General features: G+C 40.0%; 1 protein-coding gene across 4 annotated transcripts in view; it reads left to right on the top strand.

Moving 5' to 3' along the window:
- USP6NL (USP6 N-terminal like) overlaps positions 1-25049 on the top strand; it is a 199302-nt gene that overhangs the window by 892 nt on the left and 173361 nt on the right. For 2 of the 4 annotated variants that reach the window (XM_024210873.3, XM_024210874.3), the window contains exon 2: positions 4930-5019. In XM_024210873.3, coding sequence (XP_024066641.1) covers positions 5016-5019 — 4 coding nt within the window. In that variant the 5' untranslated portion in view covers positions 4930-5015. Of the gene's footprint in view, positions 1-1268; positions 4048-4929; positions 5020-25049 lie in introns of those variants that run through there. The other 2 variants (XM_024210871.3, XM_024210870.3) reach the window with 2 other exon arrangements.

The raw sequence follows: 25049 nt of genomic DNA, 5'->3' as shown, positions 1-25049 counted from the left end.
GGTGGGTGTGACTGGACTCTGTCAGAGTGATGGCAAGTCTATGATAACCTGGGGTCTCTCTGTTGTAATTGCTTTTGGGGATGGGGCTCTGTGTCACGATGGCTGGGGGCTCTTTGGTGTCATTGCTGTTGGAGAATGGGGGAGTTTGGGATAATTGAGGTCTGGATATTTGAAATAGTAATGTGAACTTTCTGGTGCTAATAACTATGGAGACTATCAAAACTCTGGGTTACTTTCTTGAAGGTGCCAGCCAGCCAAGCCTTGAGTTTGAAGTGCACAGGCTTAGTATAGAACAGCCTGACTAAACAAGGTTCCGACATAGTTTGCTGCCAATATACTTCAATCGCCATGGCACTCTCAGTCCTTGGCATCTACTGAGATTGCCAACAAAAGAGCCAGTTGTCAAACGATATTGTGGTTTTTGTGGACATCTGTCTGCAGGGAACTGGAATGAAACCAAATTTATTTCACTGTTGACTGGGGCTGGATTCAAATGAAGACAGAAGTACTCTGCCTCCGTCTACCATCTCATGAACCATTCAGTTGCTCATGCACACTTAAACAACAACTTTCTTTGTGTAGTTGCGGTTTGGAACAAGTAGTGGCATAGAAACTCAACTGCTAGGGGCTGGCTGGACTTTAGCTCTAATGGTGAATTTTGGTGGAATGAAAGTAAATTCCTTCTCTACAACAAATAAGTAGCTTTCATGGGGGACCAGTGTTGTATAGTATCTTCACAAAAGCAGGGCTTTGGAGCGGAGCCCGGAGCTGGAGTGTGGAGCAGCTCCGGAGCAGTAGGTTTTTGCCTGGAGCTGGAGTGGAGCCAGAGCACAGCTCCAAAGCCCTGCTCAAAAGAGTAACTTTTGTATGATTACTTAGTGCGTCACCAAACTTGTGTATTCTATTAACTTCTAAAGCTGCTATTGCACAGTAGACACTCAAAGTTTGTTAGGCTTACATATACTAAATCCAGGAACCAATCAACATTGCAGAGAGCCAAAAGCAATTTGCTGAACACTTTTTTGTAGTTTAAGTACTCCAGCTGTGCTCAAAGAAGAGGGTGTGTTGTGTTTGATCTGTGCTTCTACTGTATGCTTCCTCATTTGTGGTCAATCAGAGAGTCAGTTTAGATTATTAAACAGTAGTATGCAGTGTTGTAACTGTGTTGGTCCCATGGTATTAGAGCGACAAGGTGGGCAAGGTAATATCTTTTATTGGAACAGGGCAGAAGAAGAGCTCTGTGTAAACTCAAAAGCTTGTCTCTCTCACCAACAGAAGTTGACCCAATAAAAGATATTACCTCACCCACCTTGTCTCATTAAACCATAGGACAGTTTCATTATTGTGAATTTTATGTTCTCTCTCGCTTGGGCATATCTAAACACCAGATAAAAGAAGTTCTTAATTTTTTTGTAAGTTTCTCTGTAATGGCACTGCCCTTAGGTGACACTGCTTGCCTGTTTTTAAACTTTAAAAAATCTTTTATATAATGTTACTGATTATAACTTCCTACTTCAGATGTAAACTGAGTGCAGTGTAAAATATTTTTAGATTACTGAAATTGCCTTTAAACCAGCAGTCCCTTTGCTCTCTCATTATGTGTCTTAGAAACTAATCATTTCAGATGTTATATTTTGTTCATTTGCTGCCTGTCAGAATTTCAAATATGCCCTTGTGAAAGCTCTGAATCTGTTATCTTTTGAAGGATAATAGCAGTTTAGGCTTATGGGGAAAGTAAAATACACCAAAATAATTTATTTGCACTTAGGCTCTGTTTAGATCACTTTATCATGATTTTATGTATATAAACTATGTGGGTATATGACACACAATTGGGAAATCTGCAGGACAAAGATCCTATGGTCTTTCTGCTTCCTGATGACTGGAAATGTACATTCTATCTTATTTGAAACGTCTGTGCATCTAAGTTAAAATGGTACCAAAATTGAGTATGCACAGAACAGTAATTAGAGCTGAATTTCTAATTATAATTTTAACGGAATCTCATACTCTTGTGCATTGTGAGATTCTACTTTGGCATTGCATGGATGATGCAAACTGCATAGAACAAGGCTATCGTATCCTGTAATTTAGTTACAGCCCTGATTACATTCATGATGGTTTAGGTAGAAATTACAGTTTACAAGAGGAAAGTACAATGTAAATGCTGATACAATGTTAGGTAGGATATGATGTATTTGGATTTTTTTTAAGTAGATGTGAATTTGGTGTTCTAAAGAGCTTCCTTCCCATACTTGAGGTATCTAAATGCTCCTTTCAAAGCTAAGAGTTAGGTATTGGTAGCTCAGTGACTGTGTAGGCAAACATGTCAGCATTTAAAGCTCAGTAATAACTTGCATACCACCAAAGCATATTAGAACCTGCTTTATTCATAGAGGCAATATTGGCCAGGCTTACCTTATGCCCTATGCTCTTTTCTGAAAGCGTTATTTACTGGCTAGCTACCAGAAGGCAGAAAGGACCTTGATTCAACATCTTACATGAAGATAACCTTTCTAAGGGACACATCTTCACTACAAGAAAAACAATTAACAGTTTCCTGTCTGACTGAGGAGCATGTGCGTTATAACACTTCTTAATGTTGTTGGTATGTAAGAAAACAGTCTATAACTGTTGCAGAAAAATCCCCAAACATCTTTTTTATGTTTTAACAAAGGTAAGTGACAAAGCTAGAGTTACTTACTGCATCATTTTAAACCGCCCCCACCGCACAGGCAGCATTATTCTTGAGGAACAGAAAGTATACTTCAGCATAAAAAATGTTAAATGATACATATCAGTTAATAGCATATCTTCAAAGAAAAATTTAGATAGTGAAATTATTTATCACTGCCCTTGTCCCCCCCCCCATAGATTAGAGTTCAGGTTACAATATAGTGAAATACGCATTTCTTCATACTTAATAAACACACACTTTGTACTTAATATGTGGGCAGTGTAAAATTTATGATGACCTTAACTACTAATTTCCTTAATTTTAGGTGCTTGGATTTTGTAAATGATGTGAGGGATAACTGTTGTTGCCACTTAACAACACTGACTGTTTTTCAAAACTAAGGGTTTGTTTTTGTTTATAGAGCTGCGTTTTCCTGTCCACGTCAGCAACAGAAAGTATTGTAATACAGATACCCCTATTAAAGCAGAGCGCTATGCTAGTATGCTGTTTTTCCTGTAGTGTAGACGAAACAATATCCCCCTGAAAACGCATTTGAGTGCAGGGCTCTGATTCTCCAGCTGACTCCACACATGCAGTCCCAATTGCAAGATTGGGGCCCAAATCTGTGTAACTCCAGCCGTAATGATACTCTAATATAATAACTGTAATTAGTGTAGTAAGTGATTAAATGTAGTGAACACTACATTTGCTAATTTTGACATCAATAATCAAAAGAAAACTGACAAGACTGCAGTTCTAATGATATGTTTTAACTAAGCATTTTATTTTTGATTAAGCTGTGTGTGCTTAGATGTTCAATTTAGCAGTTATTCATGGAGAGAATCAACAGGACTTGAAATGTCAAATTTTTTCTTTACCAATTGCAGCATCTCACAACTTAGTGTTCTTTGTTTTGTTTTCTTCCTCCTCCTAAGTCTGTCCTCACTTTCCATCCAGTGCACAGGGGCTGGTTGCAATATTCATTGGTGTTTGTAAGATTACAACACTGTTGCAGTCTTCTTTCTAGGTGTCCCTTTTGCCAGTTTAGCAATTGATCCAGCAGTTGGAGCTGGCTCAACAGTACATACTATGCTCTTTCCTTTACCCTTTTGGCATTTGCTACAAATCTGTAAATGTTATGCTCAGTCACACTTTTAAAGAAGTTTGATAATTGTCTCTCCTTGTGTGTATTCTCTTTAGCCTTATGAGATGAAGAGAGTTGAGACTTGAAATCTGAGTCAGCAGAAGGAATTATCTGGCTTGACTAGCACAGGTGGTCAGGCTCTGCAAGTTATATTTGGTCCTGGAAAGAAGAAATAGATCATATTAGAGAATATTCCTTAGTTTACAGAAAGTCTATCCCTGTGCAGGTATTGAAAGAAAACTCTTTATAGCCTAATATATAATGCATTTTGCGTTTCTTGTTTTTGATTTTAAGTTAATTATGAGATACAGTCATCTCAATTTTAACAGTTTTCATACATCTGTATAAAATTGCTCATGGAGGTTATTTAATAAACATTCTAAAGCATACTTTGCTGTGCTTTTACTATTACAAATTAATGTTGCATGTTTAGCTATGGATAAAGCCAGGCATGTATTGTAAAAAAAAAATAAAAAAAAATCAACATCTGTCCTACTTAGATGTCTTGTTTAGGTTTGGATTTTTATTTTTGACAGGTGTGATGGCTTACACTCACTAGATGGAGTTGTCACTTTTCAAGACTTGGTTTCTTGGCGGATGGGGGGGGAAGTATTAGAAGTTAGTGCCGAAACCATATTTATTTACTAAATTTTCTGTGTGGTCATCTCGTTATAGAATACTTTTTACTGCATCTTCCTGCTAACTGAATTTACTTGGGAAGAAGTATGACTTTTATAATAATGCTACATCTACTAGAAAAAATGTGCTCAATCTTGTATTTCATGCCTGATGAACATTTATTACCCATAAGGGAGCAGTTACAGTTTATGAATTAGTCTTTGAAGACCTACTAGAATGACTCTTACAAGAAAGTGCGAATATTAGAAGATTAAATTTCAAGAATGTTGTTTCATATCATAAAACAATGAAATCCAAGAATTAACAAAGACACTTTTTTTGGTGCGAGGTTTCTTTCTTTAATTTTTTTTTTTTTTTTTTAAGAAAGGGGATGACAAACTAACAAGGAAAATAACTTATTTTGAAAGAATCATTTTTAATTGTTTGGGTATAAGCTGTGAGAATAATACCCTTTTCTTTCTTTGTTCAGGACATGTATACCTCTGAGAAACCTTTTCCAAGAAGATACCTTGGTTCTATACCTGTCTCGCGCTATATGCAAAGAAGTTTCCAGTCATGAGTGAGTAAATTCCTTTATTTGACCATATCTTCATAATAGTCAGAGTTGAAAGTAAGGATTTGTAAAACTTGTTTCATAGTTTAAAAGAAACCTATGCCTCTGTATTATATTTTGAAAGTTCCTCTTTCACAAAAAATGTTTAGGTAGAATTTTACATCTGAAAAGCTTCCTCTTTCATTTTAAAAAGAATAAGCCAAGGGTTGGTCAAGGTGATTCTTAAACCAAAGAAAAATTGATTTATTGATTAGAATGCATATTATGAACAATAAAAATATGGTAATTTATTTCTTTTTTATAAGAGTTGCTATGCTGACAAGACTTTTGGTATAACTGAGGGAGGAAAATTCTGAAACAAGTTGATCTTGTTCATTTGAATCAAATATGCCACAGGCTTTGAGCTAGAAAATGTCTTTGTGCTACTAAAGAACTCCAAAATATGTGGGTGTCCACTAAATTAGAATATTTGGTACAAATCCAGCATAAAATGAAGGGATTTCATTTAAGGGAACAGGGAAATATATTAACCAAGTTTCAATGAAAAGGTGTTAAAGCAAATGTGCTTTGGCCTGTGTTTAGGAGGCCTGAGCTGGAGAATCTGATGATTAGTCTGGCAAAAAATAGAGAAGGAAGGAAGCCAAAAGCTCCAGTATCGGACCTAAGGCCATATCTGATTGTGGAGATTTCTCTTTTGTTCTTTCTCTAGCAAATTGAGGTGTGTTGTTTTTTTTTTTTTAAGATAAAGGTGAGTTGTTTATTAGGGAGTTTCACACTGGTAAGACCTAGTAAAATCCATGACAGCAACACTATCTGGAGTTACATTCCATAGAAACTACAGTGAAACCTCTTAGGACAGCCCTTTTACAATTACAAGTATTATGTAATCAGAAGGCAATATCAAGTTTAGTTCAAGACTTAATCTGCTTCTAAATTGTGAGTCCACTGGTTTATGTCTTGTTTTAAGTCTATTACTTCACTTCCCAGTACAAAGAACCACAATGGTATTCCTCTTTCTACCTGTGTGAGCAATAGCTAACTAATAAAACCATGTCCATGACCGTGAAGTCTTCATTAACAACATGGGCATGCACAGAACCTCTGGCCTGGATCCCCTGCCTGTTGAACACATTGGCAAAAGTCCCATTCATTTCTAACATGGCCTTTGCTTATATAGCTTTGTTTGAAGAAAAAGAGGTGTTAATTTCAGCTCCATTCAAAACAAGGGAAAAACCATTTTTTCTTGTCAATTAGAAAAGGGCAAAACTGATAGAGTAAATATTAATTGATTTGCTCCCCATATCCCCCCAAAAAAGACTGCAGCTATCTAAAAAGAATTGTCAGGTTAATTTATTGAATTTAAGTGTTGTTGTTGTTTAGCTGTTACTGTGGTTGGATGCTGTTTCTTTATGTAAAATTAGTAAAATGTTTTCTCCTGCACACAGCAGTTTGCATGGGATCTGGTTCTGTTTAAAACATTTATAATATTGCATAAATAACACCCTTCACTGATGAGTCTTATTAAATATACAAAGCATTCCATAAACTTGACTATACCAGTTTGTCAAACGCTGCTAGATTAGTCTTCCTTGATCTGACACAGCATCAAGGACACTGTCAGTGCATGGTGAAGTGTGGATATTTGTTTTGTCTGATAAATTTTATGTCCTCTCAGAGCATAGTTGCTATGTCAGTCTGGTTCATAAAGTACAGTATTCTTGTGATTGTTATTTATAGAGTCGTTGCAGGTTTTGTAACAATGAATTATTTCAGTGGGAGTTTTGGTTGATTATGGACTGGAGGATTTGGCCTGCTATTGGAAGCATAAGAAGTCCATTCTGCAAATCAGTTCAGATGAAAGGGAATACTAGCAGTGCTAAGGCCAACATTGTCACCATGACTACAGATTGGGGGTGCTAGGCTGAGGTACGTGAGACTGATTTTTCAGAAATGCTGAGTGAGAGCTATGAATGCTCGGCACCTTTTGAATATCCGACCTCAAGCCTCTCGAGTTGGACCTCTGAAATTCGCGTCTGTTTCTGAAAATTGGCCAGTTTTGATTTATTGGCATTAATGTTACTCGGTATGTAGTCACCTGTATTCAGGGGAGCAGCATCTCTCTCGGTCAGGTGCAGATGCTCCTTTCCATGATAAGTCATGGATTTCAAGGACAGAGTTGTAAAGATGCCTTTTCCTCTAAATGGCTCAGTGGTTTGAGCATTGGCCTGCTAAACCCAGGGTTGTGAGTTCAATCCTGGAGGGGGCCCGTTAGGGATCTGGAGTAAAAATCTTTCTGGGGATTGGTCCTGTTTTGAGCAGGGGGTTGGACTAGATGATCTCCTGAGGTCCCTTCCAACCCTGATATTCTATGATTCTATGAAAATGAGATGAGAGGAGAATGTTTATTTACAGATGTTAGCTGTAGGAAGTATTACAACTCTACTGGCTGGAGGAAGCATTAGTTAAAGTTTGCTTCCTTAAAAATGTCTTGCAATAAGAGTTGTTCCCTATAATATTAGACTATGCTCTTCTAACTGTCTTGTAGACTCAGAGGTATTTCCCATATCAGTGAAAAGGTATTTACTTGTATCTCTCTCAACATGTAAATTATGTCATTAATCACCCATGCATCGAGAAGAGCTAGGGTCTTATATCTTCAGTCAGATACCTTAAAGTAATTTAACTATGCGGTTCTCATTTTGCCTAATTTTCACACCTGGTAGTGAAGTTCCAAATGCACATTTGATGTGTAATATAAAATATTAAAATTTCAGTCTCTTTAATTTTGCAATAAAGTATTTTAGATTATATTGTCTGTCTTACCATCTGAACAGTGTGATTGAACATAAAAGCTAACATGTAAGGCCTTGGTACTGCAGATGCTTATCAATAACTTTTAAGCATGTGAGTAGTTTCGATTGACTTCATTGGGACTACTCCTGGTCTGAAAGTTAGGTTACAATACTGCAAACACTTACAGGCTTAAGTGAAGAATATCTATGGAAAGATAGAATCCATCATACACAGAAGTTATGGCCCATGGATAATTTTTAATTGATCATCTCACATGTTCAAATGTAAGCGGCTTTTATTGAAGTATTTGTTTCACTGGGTTGATATCTAGTGCTTTTTATACATGTCTGCTATGTTTACAGAAAGACAATTAAATCCAGCTGTCAAATCATGCATATAGTAAAATTGTTACTTGTACAGTGTGACAACTAGATGATACATCGAAGACATGGTAAAGATATATATTATGTCGAAGATAGACTATTCTGGATTTATTTCATATTTAAATATTTAAAGATAAATTGCTTATTGTAAAAATCCTGGCTGTACCTAATCTTGCTAAAATCCCACAAGCAGGAGTTTGTTCAATCCGTTTGTAAATTTTTTTTCTTCTTAGTGACATTTAGCTGCAGGAAACTTTACAGGCTCTCATTATAATTTTCCTATGATTACAGGCTCTCTGTTTTTAGTGGTTTTTTTCTTCTTTTTTTTTTGGATTACTCCATTGAAGAAAGAGAAGGTCAGCGCAGTGAATTTTATTTTGAGCTGCTACATTAACTTGGAATTTAGAAACAATGAAATTTAAATGTTAGTACACACTGTTGTACTAAATACTATCATTCTTGCAACAAGCTGCTGACAGCTTCATTTTAAAATCAATGGGATGTAGTACTAAGGCTCTTTCCTCCCTCCCCTCAGATCCCTCCAAATAAACTCTGCTGTTATAGTTATTTGGACAAAATGATTCTGCTTTGACTATGTGTTTTTGTACATCAATTTCCCACACCCCCAAAAATCTTACAATGCACAAGTTTGGGAAAATAACTTGCTGTTTTGCATGCTTCAGTAACATTTCTTACTTTATAGCTATGTTGGGCTTTATATATGTAGGGCAAGAACTCTGATGTCTCCTTTATTTGGAAAGTGAATGCCACTGCAATCTAAATACTAAATATTGCTGCCTTCATATAAGAACAGACAAGGTGGGACTAGTAATGATGAGATCTGAAGCCTTTCACTTCTTCTAGGCCAATGTACATTATAGACCAGGGGTTGGCAACATTCGGCACGCGGCTCGCCAGCGTAAGCACCCTGGCGGGCTGGGCCAGTTTATTTACCTGCTGATGTGGCAGGTTCGGCCGATCGCGGCCCCCACTCGCCGCGGTTCACCATCCCGGGCCAATGGGGGCAGCAGGAAGCGGCGCGGGCCGAGGGATGTGCTGGCTGCGGCTTCCCGCCGCCTCCATTGGCCCGGGACGGCGAGCCGCGGCCAGTGGGGGCCCCGATCGGCCGAACCTGCTGCGTCAGCAGGTAAATAAACTGGCCAGGCCTGCTAGGGTGCTTACCCTGGCGAGCCGCGTGGCAAACATTGCCGACCCCTGTTATAGACGTTGGTAACATGTTCTGTGGATAAAGTGGACTCAGCTGTCAACCTGACACTTTTTCATGAGAAATAAACTCATACATAGCCCCACACCCCCCCAAAAAAGAGGGAGGCAAAGAGACTGGAGCAGACAGGCACCATAGAGTAAAGCATTGCGTGTACACATTTGCTCACATAGCTGCAATTGAGAACTGAATATCCTGGGCCTCTGTTTTTGTAGGGCTTCCTGGCATTTGCACATATCTTATCCTGTTAAACAGGATCTGAATTTTGGGTTATATTTTCAGTTTTTCTAAACCAGGTTGTGTTTGGAGTGAACTTGTAGGACTAAGTTAAGGTGTTCTGTAACACAAATGCTGGGAGACACACAGTTCTCTGTGCTATCATGAAGTGTGAGGCTGTTATGTACTTTGTGTATTCCATATAAAGAGTTTTGCAAATAACTCGAAGACTGATTAAAAAGCTTTTTTAAAATACTTTGTTACAGCTGCTGCCAGTGAGTTGCAATAGCACATCAAAAAAGGAAAAGAGACCAAGTGGCTCATATCCACAAAATAAACTGCATCCCTTGGAAAAAGAAAAAGTGAATTTAAATGTACTTATAATAAAGGGTAATAAAGAGCTGCCAAAGAAGATTAAGTTATGCGATGTATTGAGTTATTTGTACTATCATTTTTAACAACACACAGCTTTATAAATTCTGCCTAAATGTATGTTGTATGAATGTGACTTTTTTCCCAGGAGTTGTCCTAACTTCACAGGATAGTATATGTTCTTCCAGTCATTATATTTCTAAAGAATAGGAAGATGGAAAAAATGAAGTTTTTGTTTCCGGCTCTTTATCCCTGTAATTTGAAAACACTAGTCAGATATCAAAAGCTTGGTGATGGAACCATGGGGGACTCTATCCTGGGAAACAGTGACTCTGAAAAGACTTGAGCGGTCCTGGTGGATAATCAGCTGATCCTGAGCTCCGAGTACAATGCTGTGGCCAAAAGGTCTAATGCAATCCTTGGATGTATAAACAGGAGACTCTTGAGTAGAGAGGTTATTTTACTCTGGAATGCTGTGTCCAGTTCTGGTGTTCACAATTCAAGAAGGGTGTTGATAAATTGGAGAGGGTTCAGAGAATAGCCACAAAGAATGATTAAAGGATTGCCTTATAGTGATATTCAAGGAGCTCAATCTATTATTTTAACAAAGAGAAGTTGAAGGGATGACTTGATCATAGTCTATAAGAATCTACATGTGGAACAAATAATAATGTGCTCTTCAGTCTAATGGAGAAATGTATAACATAATCCATTTGAAGCTAGACTAATTCAGACTGGAAATAAGGTGTAAATGTTTGACAGTGAGTGTAATTAATCACTGGAACAATTTACCAAAGGTTGTGGTGGATTCTTCATAAGTAGCAGTTTTTAAATGGATTGCTTGTTTTTCTAAAAAATCTGCTGTGGGAATTATTTTGGGGAAGTTCTATAGCCTGTGTTGTATGGGAGGTCAGACTTAGGGTACGTCTATACCCAGCTGCTAGTTCGGCGGCTGGCAATCGAACTTCTGGGTTCGACTTATCGCGTCTTCTCTGGACGCGATAAGTCGAACCCGGAAGTGCTCGCCGTCGACTGCGGTACTCCTGCTCGGCGAGAGGAGTACCGCGGAGTCGACGGGGGAGCCTGCCTGCCGTGTGTGGACCGAGGTAAGATCGAACTAAGGTACTTCGAACTTCAGCTACGTTATTCACGTAGCTGAAGTTGCGTACCTTAGTTCGATTTGGGGGGTTAGTGTAGACCAAGCCTAAGATGATCACAGTAGTCTCTTCTGATCTTGGAATCTGTGAATCCATGGACTCGGAATTCTGAAGAGCTGTAATGCATACAAATTCACAAATGCTTAGATTGAAAAACTCAAGATGTATTCACAGTGAAATAGTGGAATATTTTAGGGATCACAGTTATTTCTGGGTTGGGGTTTTTTAAATAACAGGAATGAACCAAAATTCACCAGTTAAAGATAAGATAAGTAAATTGCTAAGCACTATTGCGTCTTAAAACGTCTATGATTGACAACATTCAATGCAGGGTACTTACAAAGGGAAATTTATACTGCATATTTTGATGGATTGTCATGGTCTGGGAGCCATGGGAACCGCTGTGCCCCCTAACCAGTAAACTGGGTTGGCCCTTCTCACATTGCTCTGCTGGTGATTCAGCCAGCCTCTCCAGGCCCTGTTATCACCCAACATGACCGCATGTGGCAACACACACACACTATCTGAGCTACCTGAGTGCTTTACCTAAGCCATTCAAAGACAAACAGCCAATTTCCCAGCTCCCCAGCCTTGCACCCTTGCTGGAATATAAACCCAGAATTATACAGTCTTGCGCTGCACAGGGATCTGTACAATGCAAGCTCATTAATATATTCGCTTCCCCCTCGATGTGGAAAAGATATGCAACAGCCTTTGTTTACAGAGCTGAGATTTTCCCAGACACGTCACTCAAAACACACTGGTTAAGATAAAACCTAAAACAAGCTTATTAACCACAGAAAGATAGATTTCAAGCGATTATAAGTGATAGCAAACAGATCAAAGCAGATTACCTAGCAAATAAACAAAAATCCGGAAACTAAACCTAATATACTAGATAGATGGGATTTGAATTAGCAATTTCTCACCCTGACTGATGATACAAGCAGTTCACCCAAATTTCCATACACAGGCTAGAAATCCCTTTAGCCTGGGACCAGCACTTCTCCCAGTTCAGACTTTGTTCCTCAGGTGTTTCCAGGAGTTCTCTTGTGTGGGGAGTAAGGTCAAGAGAGGATGTCACTCCCCAATTTATGTAGTTTTTCCATATGGTGGGAACCCTTTGTTCCACACTCAGTTCCCAGTTTAGCTTGTGGGAAAAATACAGGTACCAAAATGGAGTTCAGTGTCAGGTGGTCTGGTCACATGCCCTTGCATGCCTTGCTGAGTCATAGCAGCCATTACTCATAGGCTGGGTGAAACGTTCACAGGAAGGCTAAGCTCTTCTATGGTCCATTTTCTTTGTTGATGAGCCATTAGCACTGTCTAGCTTCTTCATTGTTGTACCCGAAAGGCTAGTTGTGGGTGTTACCCAGAGTAAGCACATTTGAAACACAGATAGAGTCAATATTCATAACGTCAGATACAAAAATGATGCATACACACAAATAGGATAATCATATTCAGCAAATCATAACTTTTCCAATGACCTCACATGACCCATCTTGTACAAAATGCATCATAATTATGCCAAAATTGTATCACAATCATATTACTATAATGAATATGGGATGCAGTGTCACACATATCTTGCTTGAAAAGACCTGTGAACTGCCTCTTCCTGAAACTACACAGAAGAGGAATTTAATAGTAACTTGGTGTGGCAGGCTCTCAGGTCTCAAGGAGAAAGAATAGGATAATCATGTTAAGCCCAGTCATGGGCATAGAAGAAAGACAACGTAAGTAGTTAAAAACTTAAATCTGTACTTCTAGTCACCTTTTTCACTTAAATATTTTTCCTTTCAGGGGTTAATACTTTCCTCTCTTGCTGTTTTATTCTTGGCATATCTTGCCTTTTGGCCTACTCTTCTCTTCCTTCGGTCTGCAGTTTTTTACTTTAATTTCCACTCTTTTTAGATACTGACTGTGCATGGTGGCTCAGCTGGCTGGCTTCTCTGCACTTCAGAGATTGCAATCAGCGCTAGAGGGAACAGAGTGCTTACAGCAGTAGCACCAGGCTAAAGGCAGGTGCTTGGCCTAAATGGGGAATTGGTGTTTAGGTCAGAATTACTAAGTTATGGAAACTTTCTCATCTTTGAGAAAAGGCCTTGACTGAGCCGTAATTAGGAAGTTCTGGAGAGAGAGCAGAGATTGGACTAAGATGTGTAGAGCACTTGAAAGTGGAATTTCTGTCAGCTGATATATAGGAAAATGTAAATTACTATCACTCTTACTCCCATAATCTGTTTTTCTGGCACATCATAAACTGTTACTTTTTAATAATACTTGTGGGTAAACTTCACTGAGATCAGTACTAGACGCCTCACATAGCTGGATTATACTGCCTTTGTCTAGTGCTGTCTGGTAACTTAATTTCAGTGCTGTGCTTGAAAGTGTGAAGCACTGTCTAACTGGCTGACAGTATGCTATAAAGTAGTAAGTATTTAAAGGCTGCATTTTGTGTCTGCAAAACAGTGATAATATGTCACAATGATGAATTGCTAAAGGGAAGTGGCCTCCACAGACAAGACCCTATCCGCTGATCTATACCTCTTAAGTAAAGAGTCCCAGAGCATATTATATTACGGTGTGACTTCTGTTCAAGTGGATGAGGTGATTCCACATTGACTACACCTCTACCCCGATATAACGCGACCCGATATAACACGAATTTGGATATAATGTGGTAAAGCAGTGCTCCGGGGTGGGCGGGGCTGCGCACTCCAGTGGATCAAAGCAAGTTCGATATAATGCGGTTTCACCTATAACGCGGTAAGATTTTTTGGCTCCTGAGGACAGCGTTATAGCGGGGTAGAGGTGTATATTTCAACATATTTCCCTCAATTTAAAGAAAAAAACACTGCAAAAATTTGAGGAAATAACTTATTCTCTTGTGCCTTGATTTTACCCTTGCAGATAAGAAAATCCCTTTGCTGCTTGTCAGGCAAGTGGCAACCAATAGAAAATGAGCATTTTGGTAATATGCAGAGGGCTAACTCCACTTTTCACTCCATAGGACAATTATGCTTCATGCCTCTGAGGAAGTGAGACAAATGGAGGCTTTTTTGATCATGGTGGTTTCCCCCCCCCCCCCCCCCCCCCCCCCCCCCAGCAAGTGCCTTTTTTGTTAATCACCAGCTTTTTGAAAAGCTATTTTGTTTCCCTTATATGGGTCTTCCTTTAGACTGAAGACATTTTGTTTAGTTCAGTACATTGCCATGTTGTTGTCTGTTCTTGGGAAGAATGGACGTTAGTGCCTGACATACAGTGACATCCTTCAGGACCCTATAGCGAGGTCTTCCTGTCCCACTTGTCAAAGGAGGAAGAACTGCCACTGTGAAATGGCAGCTCCTTCCTTTTGAATTTGTGGGCAGTTAGGCTTCTACAACCATAGTGTCTTTAGCAATATAGCATCTAATTCTAAGGTAAACTTCTGCAGCCTCTCCCTGGCACAAGGACAGCATGATTTCTCTGAAGAGGAATTGGAGGATAGCAAGTCTCACTGAATCAAGGTATGCATTTGCTGATAGATCTTGTGTATTAAGTCGGGTCTGTACTAGAGACTTCAGCTGACATATCTACATTGGTCAGGGGTGTGAAGAGATGCAATCCCTCCCTGACCACTATACCTCTTCCGACAGAAGTCCCAACTGTAGGCGCAGCTATACTGGCAAAGCTGTGCTTTTACTGGAAGGTTTGTTCTGCTCCTGGGGGATGGCTTTACTTTACCAGTACAAAGTGCAGTAATGCTGGCACAGCTGTGTCCACACTAGGAGGGCTATGCCAGTATGTATTCCAGTAAAGGTATACCATCAAAGCCTTCCAAATGTAGATCTGGCTTTAATTTTAGGTTTGGCCTATGTATTCTGAGACACAAACATGTAGTTTAGTCATGGAGGAGAAAAGTGCTATTCTCCCATCTTGGATATTATCCTGTGTAGGAGCTGTTACGTGGCTTGTCTAAACACAGAAGTTACACTGGTTTAGTTAAACTGGTATAACTGTATGTGGACACTCTTTCATGTTTAAAACTGGCTTTCCGCAGTTTAGCTTACCCTGGTGGGTTTAAACTGGTGTAATACTTGGCTCTCTATGAGCTGAGGGGTGAAAACATTATCCAAATCAAATTGCACTAATTTAACTAAATTTAACTTAGCACGTTTAGTTAAACTTGTACAACTTCTGGGTGTAGACCAGACCATTGACACTTGTAGAAACATCTTCACCCTGAACTGTCAGGATAGCTAAACAAGGAAAGCTAGGACAACAGATCTTGTTGGGGGAGATTTCCTCTATTGGATCTCTGAGTTTTCAAGGAATGATTTGTCTTTTTAGGACACATCTGTCCTCTTCAGAAATTCAGATTATTGCCATATCCTCACAATAAGAGCCTGGAATAGATTATTTATGAAACATTTAAAAAAAAAAAAAAAAAAGCTGTCATATCTGTTCCAAATGGCACAGGGAATTTTTTGGGTCTATAACTTTTTCAAATTCTCTATTTTTGGTTGTGGTGCCTTCAAATAACTAGTGTCTGGCATTGCTAGACTGCTGGCCACCTGTGATTACCAAGATCAGTGTTATGACTAATTGATACCTGCACTCCTGACTCTACTATAACCTTGTCCTCTCCCTGGTGCCATGTTTAATCTAGATCCTAGATTGGGAGCTCCGTGAGGAAGGGCCGATCTTTGTACTTTTTGTTTGTACAGCATCTAGTACAATGGGGCCTTGATTGGGGACCTTTAGACACCACTGCAATAGAAATAATAAGGCCTGGTCTATGCTAGAAAATTAGGTTGGTTTAACTACATCGGTCATAGGTGTGAAAAATCCACACCCCTGAGTGGTGTAGTTAAGTTGACCTAAGTCCCCCTGTCGACAGCTCTAGGTTAACGGAAGAATTATCTTGGGGAGATGGATGACCTGTGCCAGTGGGAGAATCCCTCCCATTGGCGTAGGTAGTTTCTATGCTGAAGCACTATAGTGGTGCAGATGCAGCATTTTAAGTGTAGACAATCCCTAAGTAACAACAGCAGCAAAACAGTTTCATGAAATATACATCAAATATCTGTCACAGATGGAAGAGAGTCATTTTATCTGAGATCCTTATCACCAGTGATAATCTGTCACATTCAGATATTTTCCAAAGATGCAGGACACAGGCGCTCACATCTAAAATACAGGAAAAAATGGATAGCTCTAGATGTAAATGTTGGGGCAGCGACTCTCTGTGTTCTCTTTGTATAGCACCTACCACAAAGGGATCCTGGTCCATGACTAGGGCTCCAGGGTGTAGGCAATAGTAATAATCTCTTGGTGATGTGAATTATCTTCAAATCCATTCATGAGAACATTTCCCCCTATTTGTGAAGGGTTGGGAGGCTTCAGATGGGTTGAAGGGAGATTTCCAAAACCAACTGATGCTGAGCAAATAGAAAGCTTTCTAATGTGAGTCGTGATGTTCTTCTCCTTTTGTCTGTGCTGTTGATCAAGCTATATACAGCATTGCACTGGAAAGACTGAGCAGCCACCATCCACCAGTGGAATAGAATTGTTGATAGCAGTAAACATTAAGCAACAGCTTTTAAAATGGTTATGTTTCTTATTGCTCAGATGTTCTAATTCAGCATATCAATTTACTGATTTTAAAGCTATGCTTATTTTAAACTACGATTGATTGATTTGTGGTTAACCAAAAAGCTACACTACTCTGTGGCATTCATCGGTTCTTAACATGTTTTCTTATTGGATACAACCTCTTTGAATTGTAGCACAGATGGAAGATGCTGGGGATTGATACCATATGTGGTGTAATGCAAGTAATCCCAGCAGGATTCCACAACTGGTTCTGTTTTTGTTTAAATTTAAGATCTTTTCTTCTTTTAAACCATCTAACTTGCTGACTCTTAGCTGTTGTTCAAAGGGTGTTTGCAGATGTTTTGTGCATTAGGTAGCTATGTTGAGGTGATATTATATCTAGCAGCTGGTCAAAAAGTTGTTTAATCTCTCATTGGAAAAACTATAGTTAAAATCCTTGTCTCAAAATTATACAGAAGAATGGCCAGACTGGTTCTCCTCCCCTTCCCCCCTCCCAGGCTATTGGCATATCTGTGCCCGCTTTGCTGGCCAAAATTTTTAAAGTGAATAGGAAAGGATATATAGTAAAAACTGTTTTATCCGGCACTTCGCCAACCGGAAAGCTCTATAAACTGGCATTTCTGATCTTCATTGAAATTCAGGTTTATAGTCTGGTTGGCACGGGGCCGGCAGAGGGTTGGGGTGCGGGAGGAGGTGCGGAGCGCGGGCTCTGGAAGGGAGTTTGGGTGCAGGAGGGGGTGCGGGACGGGGTTGGGGTGCGGGAGGGGATGTGGGCTGTGGGCTCTGGGAGGGAGTTTGGGTGCGGGAGGGGGCTTGGGGACGGGAGGGGGTGTCGGATCAGCGGTGCGCTCACCTTGGGCGGTTCCCCGCAGGCGGCGACCTGTCATGGCCGCTCCTACACAGAGGTGTGGTAGGTGGCTCCTCACACTGCCCTCGCCCCGTGCGCTAACTCCACAGCTCCCATTGGCTGGGAACTGCACCCAATGGGAGCTGCGGGGGCTGGGCCTGCGGGCAGAGGCAGCGCACAGAGCTGCCTGCCGCGCCTCCATCTAGGAGCAGCCGGGACAGGTCGCCGCTTGCGGGGAGCTGCCCGAGGTGAGTGCCACCAGGATCCGGCACCCCCTCCCGAGTCCCTACTGCACCCAACTCCCTCCCTCTTAGTTAACCGACATTTTTCACATACTGGCGCCCCCCATACCCACAACATGCTGGGTAAAACAGCTTTTATTGTATATGGATCTTCCAGGTTATCTTACAAAGCTGAAACTGTTTTTCTGGTTTATTTTATGTAATCAGTATTTTTTTTTTTTCTGAGTAGGAAAGGATACTCCTATACTGTAGGATGCCCAGGCAACTGCTAATCTCATAAATCACTATTATAAAAGAGCACTTTGTTTTAAATAATGCATTTGTGTTTGCAACATGAGAAGATTCTTAAATGCAGTCTTTCTGGTTTACTATTTGAAAGCCTTTGGAAAATCTGCTCAATTCTCTGGTAGAATATTGAATGATCCATTCAGAACTTTTTTTTCTTTTGTCTAATTCTAATTTCTCTGAATAAATTTGGAAATTGTGAATTAAAAAGTATGTAGTTAAAATATGTTGGTGGTTCCTTTATTTTTTATTTCCTCCCTTGGTCTACATCAGGGGTCGGCAACATTCGGCACGCGGCTCGCCAGGGTAAGCACCCTGGCGGGCCGGGCCAGTTTATTTACCTGCTGACGTGGCAGGTTCGGCCAATCGCGGCCCCCACTGGCCGTGGTTCGCCGTCCCGGGCCAATGGGGGCGTCGGGAAGCCGCGGCCAGCACATCCCTCGGCCTGCGCCTCTTCCCGCCGCCCCCATTGACCCGGGACGGCGAACCGCAGCGAGTGGCGGCCGCGATCGGCCGAACCTGCTGCGTCAGCAGGTAAATAAACTGGCCTGGCCCGCCATGGTGCTTACCCTGGCGAGCCGTGTGTCGAACGTTGCCGACCCCTGGTCTACATAATATATAAGACCAATCTGTAAGGTTAAAACCAGCAGTTCTCAAACTGTGGCTGTGGACCCTTGTACTCTGGAGAGAGCTGGCTGATCACGTGATGCTGGATGTTTTCTTGGTTTTCAGTTGTTAAATTGCCTTAAAGTCAGCTACAGATGCATCAAATACTTTCCTGGTGTTACATAGAAATGTAAGTGATTTCTGTAGTTACGAAAAAGGTATTTTGCAATAATAAATGGTAGAGTAAGTAGGCCACAATGCGCAGTTTGTATATCATGGTGACTATAAGCTTACAAAAAACGTAGGTGTAATTGTTCAGGTGTGTATGTAATCTGCACAAATGTGATTGGAGATGTCTTTTGAGATGTGGTGAACACCCGTTGAAATGGCTTGAGGACTCCTGCTACGTCCATGGGGAATAGCTCCATGATCCTGATCATTTTGATGACCACTGTAAATGTGGTCAGCTTGTCGTAGTCCGTTAAAAGTATCTATTGTAAAACAGATGTAAAATGTTGCAAAATATTTTAATGTTTTTTTGGGTGGGGGAGGGAAATTTACAACCAATTAATGAACAGAAACATCTTTTGATTATTATTTTTGTTGTATTTTTATATAGAATTATGTACAAACAGTATTGAAATTATTCAAACTAATACTAAAACATAACTCAGATTCTTCTAAACCAAGACCCGAGGATGTTGAATGGAGTGGAATAAGCACAGTCTACTTCCTGAATCAGTCTAAAAATTCCTTGTCCTTTCTAGAAAACAAATTGAATGAACTTCTGTAAATTTCTAGCCTCCTTCTAGGCCATATCTCACACAAATACCCCAACCCCTTGTTACATGTGTGGAGAGTGCCTAGCACAAGGGAGATGCTCTCTCACTTACTGGGCCATTACATGTTAATGTAATACACTTAGACTTCTGTAAGGCATTTCACTTGGTACTGCATGATGTTTTAATTAAAAAAACCAAAAACTAGAACGAGATAAAATTAACATGGCACATAATTAAGGCTACGTTTTTGTCACTGATATTTTTAGTAAAAGTCATGGACAGGTCACGGGCAATAAACAAATTCATGGAAGCCTGTGACTTGTCTCTGACCTTCACTAAAAATATCCCTGACCAAAGGGGTAGGTGGGTTCAGTACCCACTGCTGCTGGGGCTCTTAGGTCCCCCACTACTGTGCTGCCTGGGAGCTCCAGGGTCCTCCTGGCCATGGGGCTGGGCTGCTGTGGGGTCCCCTTGCCTCTGGGACAGTTGGGAGCTGCAGAGTCCTCCAGCTGCCCGCCACCTGCCTGCTGTGGCTGGACAGCTGTGGGTTCCGCCCCCCCAAGGTGGGGGCTGGGAGCTGTGTGGGTGGGGCTGGCTTGGAGCTCCAGCCCCGGGGCAGAAAATGTCATGGAAGTCACGGATTCCGTGGCCTTATACATAATAAATAGATTAAAAAGTGGCTGCCCGGTACCAAAATGTGACTGTAAACAGGAATCATCATCAAGTTGATGTGTTTCTAGTGGGGCCACACATGTGTTGGTTCTTGGCCCTATGTTATTTAGCATTTTTATCAATGTTCTGGAAGAAAACAAAATCATCACAGATTAAGTTTGCACTTTGCAGGTGACTTAAAAACTGGGGGACTGGTAAATAATGAAGAGGACAGGTAACTGATAGAGAACAATCTGGACCACTTGATACGATGGGTACAAGGAAACAATGTGTGTTTTAATACAGCCAAATTATTATTTCTTATTATTTGTATTACTGTGGTGCCTACAGGCCCTCCTCATCTACCAGAATCCCATTATGTTAGTGGTTGTACACAGAACACAAAGACGAAAATGTATACATATAGGGACAAAGAATGTAGGCCATAGAGTCCCCCATGCTGTAAATATCTGAGAACAGTGACTCTGAAAAAGACTTGGTGGTTAATCAGCTGAACATGAGCTCCCCATGTGACTCTTTGGTGAAAAGGCTAACGTGATTCTTGGATGTGTAAAAACAGGGGAATCTTGAGTAAGGGTAGAGAGGTTATTTTACCTCTGTATTTGGCACTGGTGCCACTGCTACTGAACGACTGTTTAGTTCTGGTGTCAACAATTCAAGAAGGATGTTGAAAAATTGGAGAGGGTTCAGAGAAGAGCTATGAGAATGATTATAAAAGATTGAAAGACATGCCATCTAGCAGGGGTGGCCAACCTGTGGCTCCGGAGCCACATGCGGCTCTTCAGAAGTTAATATGCGGCTCCGTGTATAGGCACACTCTGGAAAGTTGGCGCCTGTAGCTCCAGCCCCGATGTGCCAGGGGGTGCTCACTGCTCTGCCACAGGCCCTGCCCCCACTCCACATCTTCCTGCCCCTTCCCCTGAGCCTGCTATGCCCTCGCTCCTCTCCCTCCCCCCCGCCGCCCCGAGCCTCCTGCATGCCACGAAACAGCTGATCGGGTGGTGCAGGGAGGGAGGGGGAGGCGCTGATAGGCAGGGCTGCCAGTGGGTGGGAGGCGCTGGCAGTGAGCAGGGCCGGGGGGTGGGCAGGGGACTGATGTGGGGCTGCTGATGTATTACTGTGGCTCTTTGGCAATGTACGTTGGTAAATTGACTCCTTCTCAGGCTCAGGTTGGCCACCCCTGCCACATAGTGATAGACTCAAGGAGCTGAATCTATTATCTTAACAAAGAGAAGGTTAAGAGATGACTTGATCACACTTTATAAGTACCTATGTGGGGAATAAATATTTGATAATGGTCTTTTCAGTCTAGCAGACAAAGATAACAAGGTCCAATGGGTGGAAGTTGAAGACAGACAAATTAACATTGAAAATTAGGTGCAGCATTTTAACAGGGTAATGAACCATTGGAATAATTTACCATGGGTTGTGGAGGATTCTCCATCACCGACCATTGTTAAATCAGTATTTCTAAAAGTAATGCTCTAGTTCAAACATGAATTATTTCAGGGAAGTTCTGTGGCTAGTGTTGTGCAAAAAGTCAGTCTAGATGGTAACAGTAGTTCTTTCTAGTCTTAGAATCCATGAATGTGTTCACTGTACCTAGCACAATGGGGATGACCTCTCTGATGGGGCCTCAAAATGCTTCTTCAACATAATAAGTAACTCCTCCATGATACGCCGGTACATTTTGCTGCATGTCTTGGGGCAAGATTGAGCTTTTAGTATGTGGAATCACACCACCTGTGGGTGATACATGGATTAAAGCCTTCCTTAGTTCTATTAGTATTAGTAATACTTTGCATTTTTGTGATTCCTTCTGTTGGATGATGTTACTGAATTAAGCCCTAATGATAGTGCTGTGAGGTAAGGACTATTCCCCTTTGAGAGATGGGGAGACAGACACACACAGAGTTTAATTGTACTTTCTCTCTCTATATTTTAAGTATTAAAAATAAATCCAAGGTTCTAGTGACTTTGTTAACGCACCTCTATCCTGATATAACACGAATTTGGATATAACGCGGTAAAGCAGCGCTCCGGGGAGTGGGGGGCGGGGGGGGGGGGGCTGCGTGCTCCAGCGGATCAAAGCAAGTTTGATATAACGCGGTTTCACCTATAACGTGGTAAGATTTTTTTGGCTCCCAAGGACAGCGTTATATCGGGGTAGAGGTGTACCAATTCATTCAGTATTCTGTGATGCCTGATGGATAAAAAATGAAATATTAAGAAATGACAGTAAATTTTGAATGAATAGCATGTGAGACTGTTTCTTTCTGTGGCAAAATTATAACTCAGTCGAACTTTTGGCAGAAATAGTCTCAAACTTAAATTCAGTTTTTGTCTACCTCAGCATTTTATACTCGGAGGGCTCACTTTTATAAGTTGCTGTGTGCAGGTACCTGTGCAGAGCCTCCTGAAGTCTAAAAGTGCAGGATCTGGGCCTAAGAATTTCTCTAATTTTTAGTATTTTTATCCCCATTTGTATAACATGGGTGCATCTCCATTGGAGATAACAAAGGTGATAGCAAACAGGTAGGATGGAGTCTTTGTTGTTTAAAAAAAAAAAATGTTGTCTAAACCTGGTTGGGTTATTGGTTGGAACATGGTGCATTCTCAGACTGAGGCTGCCGACCAGACCACTGAGAACAGCAAGTGTACTGCAATCTGCTGCCTGGAAAAACAGGTGGTTCTAACCTAACAAAACTTCCACATCCTATGTTTTGGTTTAGTTATCTTTACTTTCAGAAAAGGGAGGCCTGGCTGCCCCTGTACACCATATGACTGTCTTTAAAATGAGAAGTGCTGCATACAGAGGCCTTGTCTACTAGTGCTTTTCCTGCCCTTTGTCTAGCATCAGTGCAATTCCACTAGTGGTAACAAAGGTACCCAGATGTTTTTACCATGTTATTTTATAGATCGAGAAATTGTGTGTGTGTGTGTGTGTGTGTGTGTGTGTGTGTGTGTGAGAGAGAGAGGTGCAGTGACTTGTAGATGTAATTCTAGAGTTAACCATATTTAGCCAACATGTTTTAAAACACTGCCTATCCTAGTCTACGCTAAGTGCCAAATTGTATTGTATTTTAACTTACAAGTTAAAATATGTTAACAATATGTTTTAAAACACAGTGCTTTGTCTGAGTAAAACTAATACTACTGGTAAAAAATATGCACAGCAGCACGTACACGTCCTAAAAATGAAGGTGGAACATTGTGGGTTTGTAGGCTCTTAAAATCAATTTTCCAAATTTAAATGTTTTAAATGGTAAAATCTCTATATTAGCCTTCTTTTACTATTTATTTTAAATTAATAATTGAGTAAAGTTTCACTTGTGTGGTGGCATTGGCTAGATTACTATGAAAAGATAAATAACATTTCCTCTGTGTATAAATCAAAGTCTAATCAAATATATTTAAACTGAAGGCTTTTGAATGTATTTCCCTTTGTGTATCTTGGCCTTATTGGGTAAAGGAAAATTCACACTTTAGTGAGCAATATTTATTACTGCTGTCTGTTTGTTCTGTGCAGCTAATGAATCCACATATTTTGCAATGGTTAAATAAGGTATGATATCTTCTCTGTAGTGGCAGTGGGCAGCTGCATCCTATTATTTCTCGAATTAAATATCAACAAAGGCATGTTTCATTCAGCGAAGAATTTGATCTTGCTAACAAATAGTGACAGATGGAATTGTGTAGTTACCTTGGTGGTGTGTAAGAGGGTAAAATAATCTTGTTAATATCTTTCTCAGTAGAAAATTGAAGAAAGACTATGTTTAAGGATAAAAATATATTCTTTTTCTCCATTGTTTCTTTGAATTGATCTATAGTCTTGTTAGTCTTTAATATGGTTCCTTTTGGCACAATATATAGATTTTACAGAATCACTTAAAACCACAATGTGAGTATTAAAATGTAGTTGTGAATAACATTAAAGTTGTGACATAAAAGCCAGGATGTACAAGGTTGAGGAAACATCTTGCTGTACCCGTTACCATGATGTTATATTAGTAACTTACATTTCTGTTTTGAATCTCTTTTTTTGACTGTTTTATTGCAACAACCTCAACTTTATAAAATATTATTTCTATTTTAATCTTCTAATATGTAAATTTTTCCTCTGTATATCTGTCAATTGTTAGTGTATATCATTTAAAAAAAAGTATATTACGGTTCTAACTGTAATATATAGTGTATGAGAAATTGTATACTTTTATTTTTTCCCTACAAATGTACACTAAGATGAGATTTGGTGCCTGGATGCCTATTAACGTTTCCATTGATTCTATTTCTCTCTTAAATTTTATTAGATGAAATCTGATCTACAAATGAACTGTTAGGACATAACATTTTAAAAAATAGATCGGTTAAAACAGTATTTACAGTTGCATGATATTTGGCTTTATTTTTTTAAAAAGTGTAGACTTGGTTAATGTGGATTGGTGTCTTTTGTGAAATATTTTTTGTGGAAGAAATGGGGTGAAGAATCATTAAGAATCTGTATTCACTGTTTTCATAATAGTCAGGTATCTAGACTGACATGACTGTATTGAAAGGACTTACGAATAGCAATTAGGGCTGTCGATTAATTGCAGTTAACTCATGTGATTAATTTTTTTTTAGTTAATCACGATTAAAAAATTAATCACGATTATTTTTTTAATCATGATTAATTTTTTTTTAGTTAAATCGCACTGTTAAACAATAGAATACCAATTGGAGACTAACAAATAGATGCATAGAATGGAACATATAGTAAGAAGATATATATACATACAGAGAACATGAAAAAGTGGAAGTAGCCATACCAACTGTAAGAGGCTAATTAATTAAGATAAGCTATTATCAGCAGGAG

This window comes from Terrapene carolina, unplaced genomic scaffold (genome assembly GCF_002925995.2).
Source record: "Terrapene carolina triunguis isolate 2854851 unplaced genomic scaffold, T_m_triunguis-2.0 Scaffold68, whole genome shotgun sequence".
NCBI classification, from domain to species: Eukaryota; Metazoa; Chordata; order Testudines; family Emydidae; genus Terrapene; species Terrapene triunguis.
Note: the sequence above shows the minus strand (reverse complement) of the source record. Positions and strands in the feature narration are given on the sequence as shown.